The sequence below is a fragment of the Gadus macrocephalus genome, chromosome 2 (genome assembly GCF_031168955.1).
Source record: "Gadus macrocephalus chromosome 2, ASM3116895v1".
Lineage (NCBI taxonomy): Eukaryota > Metazoa > Chordata > Actinopteri > Gadiformes > Gadidae > Gadus > Gadus macrocephalus.
Genome location: NC_082383.1, coordinates 9,421,405 through 9,428,904, shown reverse-complemented (window position 1 = coordinate 9,428,904; position 7,500 = coordinate 9,421,405). Strand labels below are relative to the sequence as shown.

Here is a 7,500-nt window from a genome sequence, read left to right as displayed (position 1 = left end):
CTAAGCAGTAATATGTGCGCTGCACTGCTGGAGCCAAAACCCGGAGATTCCACCGACCCCAACGGAACGTCCCCACTACACCTGGCTGCCAAGAACGGACACATAGACATCATAAGGTAAACACACACACGCACACACACACACACACACACACAACAGACACACACACACATACTGACGTACTGCTCCAATGACAGCCCTACTGAGTGAACAAAAACAAAAAAACATCATACATAGAAAATGACACGGTTCTATATCGTAGGGCTTGTACATCAGAATAATAATAATAATAATAATACATTTCATTTAGAGGCGCCTTTCAAGACACCCAAGGTCACCTTACAGAGCATATAGTCATCATACATTTTTTAAAAAACAAGACATTGTGAAAAATAAATAAATAAATAAAATAAAATAAATAAACATAAGCAATAAGAAATAAATAAAACAAAAACAAGACAAAACAAAACAAAACAAAAAAACAAAACAATCAAAACAGTGATCAGTTAGACGTTGTGTGCGAGTTTGAACAGGTGAGTTTTGAGTTGTGACTTGAAGGTTGTAATGGTGTCTGACTGTTTTATGTGTGGGGGGAGGGAGTTCCAGAGCCTGGGTGCTGAACAGCTGAATGACCGGGCACCCATTGTAGTGAGTCGTGATGTGGGGATACATAGTAGTCCAGCAGAGGTTGAGCGGAGGGAGCGGGAGGGAGTGTATTCTTGGAGGAGGTCGCAGAGATAACTGGAATGACTCTTGAAATGTTTTGTTGGCGATGCTCCGATAGTGAGAGAACTCAAGAGAGTTGTAGTACTTAACAATCAACATAAAAATATTGTAACCTATGGTGATGATATTGGGCACTTCTCACATGAGAAACGCTGTGGCATTCTCAAACAAAACCATGTCTCCCCATAATGACAAATCTTTAAACGTATTATAAGTAACAATGACAAAAATACCTCACATAATAAAAAAATATTTGAATATTTAAAAATGGAGGCAGTCATTGCATGAGACTTTACGAGGTCCAAGCCTTATACCATGCCTTGTACTTAGTGAAATAATGCACTTAATATCTAAATGATTCAACTGCAGCTAGTAGCCAGCTTAAGCCATAATAGCAAAGATTATGCAGAGACGGACACACGAAATAATTCGAAAAAAGTATGTGAAAGGGGTAATGCTGTCGTGTTTGTTGTGTTTATCGCTAAAACAAGCCCATATCAGCAATGTTAGCTTTTAGCGAGGGGCTTTTACAATAGAAGAGCACTCAAGAGCAGTGTGTAATAAGAACACATGAAACACACTTACACTAACCCAATACACAGTAAACCATATCAACACACACACACACACACACACATGCACACACACACAAACACACACAAAGCACAAGGCATGCGTGTGCTTGTGTGTTTGTGTGAGTGTGTGTGTGTGTGTGTTATGGTAATTATCATAATCACCACTCTATTGGCGTTACCTACCTCAAGGTCAGTTAAAGAATGAGCGATAGGGAGAAAACTATCTTTGTCGCTGTAGCTCACTTTGGCAGACGATAAAAATGGAAGGATGAATCCATAAGGAGAGACAGAATAAGATTTCAACAGAGGGACGAAGGGAGAGGGAACTAGAGAGAGAAGAGACAGAGAGAATGAGAGAGAGAGAGAGAGAGAGAGAATGAGAGAGAGACAGAGAGAAGTAGAGAGTGAGGAAGAGAGAGAGACAGAGAGAATGAGAGAGAGACAGAGAGAATGAGAGAGAGACAGAGAGAAGTAGAGAGTGAGGAAGAGAGAGAGACAGAGAGAAGAAGAGAGAGCAGCTGTCAGCCGTGGTTTGACATAGGGAGATGGATTGGAGGTGAATAGCATGGTGTGTGGGTAGGTGTGTGTGTGTGTGTGTGTGTGTGTGTGTGTGTGTGTGTGTGTGTGTGTGTGTGTGTGTGTGTGTGTGTGTGTGTGTGTGTGTGTGTGTGTGTGTGTGTGTGGTGTGTGTGTGTGTGTGTGTGTGTGTGTGTGTGGTGTGTGTGTGTGTGTGTGTGTGTGTGTGTGTGTGTGTGTGTGTGTGTGTGTGTGTTTGTACACGGGTGTTTGTGAGTGTATGGATGAGTGTTGGGGGGTTAGGTGGGACTCTGTCAGTGCCCTCTACAGGTGACATTGATGATGAATGTTCCACTGTTACCCCTGGCCACACACACACGCACACACACACAAACTTGCACACACTCTCCTCATCTCTCACGCACACTCTCACACACACACACACACACACACACACACACACACACACACACACACACACACACACACACACACACACACACACACACACACACACACACACACATTTAACGGTTGGCCCCTGATATCCCGTTTGAGAAAATAGTCTTGACTTATCATTATTTGATGTTTGCGTTCTGAAGTGCTTCTAATAATTTATTTTCACTATTTCGCAGTTTACAGAGTATAACCCAAGGATCCCTGTGTTCATAGTATTTATGTTCTGCACCCCCTCTTACCACCACTTCGTCATCATCTTTTAACATGATCCTCTTTCTCCTTTTACACCTTTTCACGCTCCTCTTTTATCACCTTTTCCCTCTCACCCACTTTCTGTCACACCTCTGCTCTGCTCCCTCCCACTCCCTTGCTCTCCAACATTTCATTTGGAAAATCGTTCCCCTCTTTATCATCTCACGTTCCATTCCTCTCTCTCTCTCTCTGTCTCTCTCTCTCTCTCTCTCTCTCTCTCTCTCTCTCTCTCTCTCTCTCTCTCTCTCTCTCTCTCTCTCTCTCTCTCTCTCATCCTGCTTTCAATCTTTCACTTCTGCTCTCGCTCTCCACCTCCTTTTTGTTTTGATTTACATCCGTCTGTCTCTCTCTCCTTTCCTCCTCCTCCTCCTCCTCCTCCTCCTCCTCCTCCTCTCTTTTCCATTCCCCTTGTATCGTCTCATCCACTTCCCCCATATCCTTCCCTCTAATCTCCCCTCCTCTCTTCTCCTCTCTCTTCCTATCCTATCCTCTCCCCTCCTATATACCTCTCTCTCTTCTTGTCAAATCCTTTCCCTTCCTCGCCTCTCTTCCACTTCCCTTCCTTCTCTTCTCCTCCCCTCTCCTCTCCTGTCCTGTCTTGCCTGTCTTGTCTTCTCCTCTCCTCTCCTCTCCACTCCTCCCTTCTCCTTTCCTCTCCACTGTTCTCCGCTTATCTCCTATCCACTTCTCTCCTTTCCTCTCATATTACCTCCTCTCCTATAATTCCCTCTCTCCTCCTCTCCTCTGTCTTACCTCCATCCACACCCACCCCTCCAGGCTGCTGATCCAGGCCGGGATTGACATCAACAGACAAACCAAGGCGGGCACTGCGCTGCATGAAGCTGCACTCTGTGGAAAGACGGAGGCAGTGAGACTCCTGCTGGACGTGAGTGGAACTGCAACACCTAATTTACCCGCAACCACAGAAGGGACAAGATCAGTTTCCTAAAATCTATAGTCTATGGTAGTGTGACACCACTTATGCTGGCCACAGACGTGGGTTCCATGGACCAAGATAGCTAGCTCTTGAATAGTTAATAGTGTAAAGATGATACTATTAAGAATATCTTCATCTTCTCTGGAAATTTGAAAACACTAACTTTCTTACTTAACAGATTCTGAAGTTGCATAAAATGAACAGTATTCTTAAGACTCCTTGATCCTTCCGATTAATCCACGTGCAGATCATTAAGGATCAGGGAGGAGTAAGGGCATCTTGGTCAAGGAAGCCTACAAGTAGACCGTAGATATTGGGTTTGATTCCACCCTAATTTACTTTACTACCAAAGTCTATCCTGCCATACTGTGTCCCACAACCTACACAAACATGTTTCCAAATCCCAGGTATATTGACCCTTAAAGTATCTGCAGTGACTGTGTATCTTTTTGGACCGCACAGAGCGGCATCAACGCAGCAGTGAGGAACACATACAGCCAGACTGCCTTGGACATTGTCTACCAGTTCACTGCTACACAGGCCAGCAGAGAGATCAAACAGCTGCTCAGAGGTAGCACTGTACCCATGGATGGGCGGATGGGTGGGTGGACGGATGGACGACCGGACAAATGGGTGATGGATGGATGGATGGATGGATGTGTGATGAATGGATGAATAGTGCGGTAACCAGGATGGCTGGATGGCTGAATGAAATGGAAATACGATAGGACATTGACACGCGATGAGAGATTGATGAATGGGTGGATGGATGAGTAGTGGCTAGTTGGATGGACGGATGAGTGATGGGTGAATGGACAGATGGATGGAGCATTATTACCAATCTTCTCTCTGCTTAAGTTGTTTATTCGTCTGAACCGGTCTGCCATCTCCCCCTCCCTCGCTCTGTCTCTCTGTTTCGGCCTCTCTGTCTCTTCCACTGCCTCCCACTCTCTCTTCCCTCCCTCTCCTCTCTCTCTCTCTCTCTCTCTCTCTCTCTCTCTCTCTCTCTCTCTCCTCACCATCTCCCTCCCCCGCGCTCTCCCCCCCTCCAACTCTCCTCCCTCCCTCTCCTCCTCTCTCTCTCTCTCTCCACCCCCGCCCTCTCTCGCCCCCCCTCCCTCTCCTAGATGCGTCAGCATCTCTTCAGGTTCGCGCGGTGAAGGACTACTGCAACAACTACGACCTGACCAGCCTCACCATCAAGGCCGGCGACGTCATCACGGTAATGACACTGTGGGACCGGAATAAGAGCACAAGCCTTTCATCAACACCCTGAGCTATGTCTGAGATATATTAATGTTTACTCCCTGATAATTATTAACCATCACAGCTAAATTGTTCAATATGAATCAAAGCCGTTTCTGAGCCACCAGAGTGATTATGTGGCTGTTTGTAGCTCATGGAAAAACACCCAGTTGTTGATTAGAGCTAGGGCAGGCATTTTGGAGAAACAAGCCAACGCACCCCTCACTTCTGGTCCCCCTCAGAAGCCACTGAATCCGCCAAAAACACATGACTAGCTTGCTCATTGCTAGGGGAAGACATCCATGTTCAATGAGTGGATGGCCAGAATGCCTGCAGGTAGGCAGGTAAGCAGACAGACAGACAGGTAGACCATACAATCATTTAATTTGGGCCAAATTAAATGATTGAACAATCATTAAAGGTCCCATGTCATGCTACTTTATGAATGCTTTTATATAGCTGTTAGTGAGCCCCCTAATTCAGTACTTGAAGACATTCAAGAAATTCAGTGGTGCAGAATTACAGCCACTACGAGCCAGTCCCACAATGAGCTATCCACAAACGTGACGTTTATTTAGAGGCGGGTCAAGGTGGAGGGTGGGGGTGTGGCCCTAGGCAGCTTGGGGCCACGGTACCATGCTCTCGTGTTCACAATGGATGTATCGCAATGGCGAGGCGCACACAGCTTTTGGCCGTGTTCTGTAAATATTCTAGAACACTCTGGGCGCTCCGGCAGGAGTCCTGGAGATCTGTATCTAAATAATATCATATTATACATAGATATCTATATCATATAATCTATATTATCACACCCAAAACCTGTGTGCGCCTCCAGACGATATCATGAATCTCAAACGACTGCGTCGGGTTCTCCGACGTCTCTGGTTCTTCCACTTCCAAATCAATCTGAAGTAGACTGAACCGCGACATGGAGGAGAAAGGGATTGTTGACCGCGATTGTCTCCCGCCGGAGCCCCGCTGCCTGCTGCCTCTGCAACATCGCCTCGGCACCACCGCCTCGGCACCACCGCCTCGGCAGCGGGCGTGGTTCCTCACGGCGGTGGTGCCTTGGTAGCGGGCAGCGGGCAGAACCGCGAAATGGGGGAGAAAGGGATTGTTTACCGCGATTGTTGACGTCGATGGTCTCCCGCCGGAGCCCCGCTGCCCCGTCACCTGCCGCCTCTGTCGCTGAAAATTCCAAATCGGCGCGTCCGAGCTCTGTTTTTTCAAAGGCAGAGCAGGATACCTAGAGCTTGTTTTACACCTAACTCCATATTTTACTGGGGGACAAAGGCAGGCTAGGGGAACTCATAGTAATGTTAGAAAACCTCATAAAGTGAATTTTTCATGCCATGGGACCTTTTAAAGCGTGCAACAGCCACAGATACCAATATTTTCTTTATTTTGTCAGAAGATTTGATTTATTCATTGCTGTCAGGATGTGCAGACAATTTCTACAAATCAAGCAAAACATCCTTCTACACTAAACTGCCTAACGTGGCTTAAACATATATTATTTACTTTCTAATACACATTTTAATATGCTCTTGAACTCAATGCAATTTTACTGACAAGCTAGCCTACATAAATAGCTGGCAAATACGGCTTGTTAGCTTAGCTAATACATCCCGAAAAAAGCCCTACCCAGCCATTTCAATTGAACCATCAGAAATCCCATAGTTAGACCAATTATTAACCATATATTCAGGGAATTCAATCAAACCCGCAAAACATCGTCTTGTGGTCTCTTAAGATGGGAATTTCTATAGAGGGAACAGCAAACACTGTTTCTTTTGCAAGAGGTCATGGTATGAATAATCTTTATTCTTGGCAGCAGAATATATATATTCTTCGACTACACTACTGCAACAAATGTACCGTCAACCCACAGCTAATGAATATTAATGAGCGTTTGAGCAGGCTATTATTAAAAAGAATGCCTGTCAGAGATGTTGTGTCCTTCAGGCTTTAGTATTTTTATGTAACACTTAAAACAGAAATAACAAGCACAGGACAATATTTATTTAAATGTGATTCATCTACTCAATACTCTATGGATCTCATTAAGTCCTCACCTCATTTACCTCATTTGTAACCAAGTCATAAAAATTGTCTCTAAAAGAAAGGCTATAAAGAGACACATTTTGCAGGCGACGTTTAGTATGTTAAATCAACAAGATTGCAAGATATGTTTGGCTGACGCAGTCAAGCAATAGCAGAGGTTGGAGTTTAACGCTGTTTTATTTAAAGCTTGTATAACAAGGGAGCCAACCGTTTTTTTGCTCTGTTTGGCATGCAGGTTCTGGAGCAACATGCGGACGGCCGCTGGAAGGGCTGTATCCATGACAACCGAACAGGAAACGACCGCGTGGGCTACTTCCCGTCCACCATGGTGGAGGTCATCAGCAAGAGGACAGGTGTGTGTGTGTGTGTGTGTGTGTGTGTGTGTGTGTGTGTGTGTGTGTGTGTTAGTCTGTGTGTGTATATGTTTGTGCGAGGACGCCGATGCCAGTGTGCGCAGGTGCGCACCTCTTAACTCTTGTGCGTGTGTGTTTGTGTGTGTGTGTGTGTGTGTGTGTGTGTGTGTGTGTGTGTGTGTGTGTGGGTGGCTCGTTGTCTATGGTGTTCCTGGTTGCATCATTATGTTGCTGCACGTTTATGTGCCATCTGGAATATTTTGAACAAAGAGAGACAGATCTACAGGAGAGTCACTGTGAAGAAGGCATCTGTTTCTGACGACATGTTTATTTTGTTGACCATTGGAAAGAAATTGGGAACTGGGTGCACAAA

The 7,500-nt window shown here is 45.4% G+C and overlaps 1 protein-coding gene across 1 annotated transcript in view; it reads left to right on the top strand.

The window, feature by feature from the left end:
- caskin1 (CASK interacting protein 1) overlaps nt 1–7,500 on the top strand; it is a 36,420-nt gene that overhangs the window by 1,700 nt on the left and 27,220 nt on the right. Inside the window, exons 4-8 of the mRNA XM_060039461.1 lie at nt 1–116; nt 3,306–3,414; nt 3,928–4,036; nt 4,593–4,687; nt 7,010–7,127. The exon at nt 1–116 is cut by the window's left edge and continues 15 nt beyond it. Of these exons, the coding sequence (XP_059895444.1) occupies nt 1–116; nt 3,306–3,414; nt 3,928–4,036; nt 4,593–4,687; nt 7,010–7,127 (547 nt within the window). The remainder of the gene's footprint in view (nt 117–3,305; nt 3,415–3,927; nt 4,037–4,592; nt 4,688–7,009; nt 7,128–7,500) is intronic.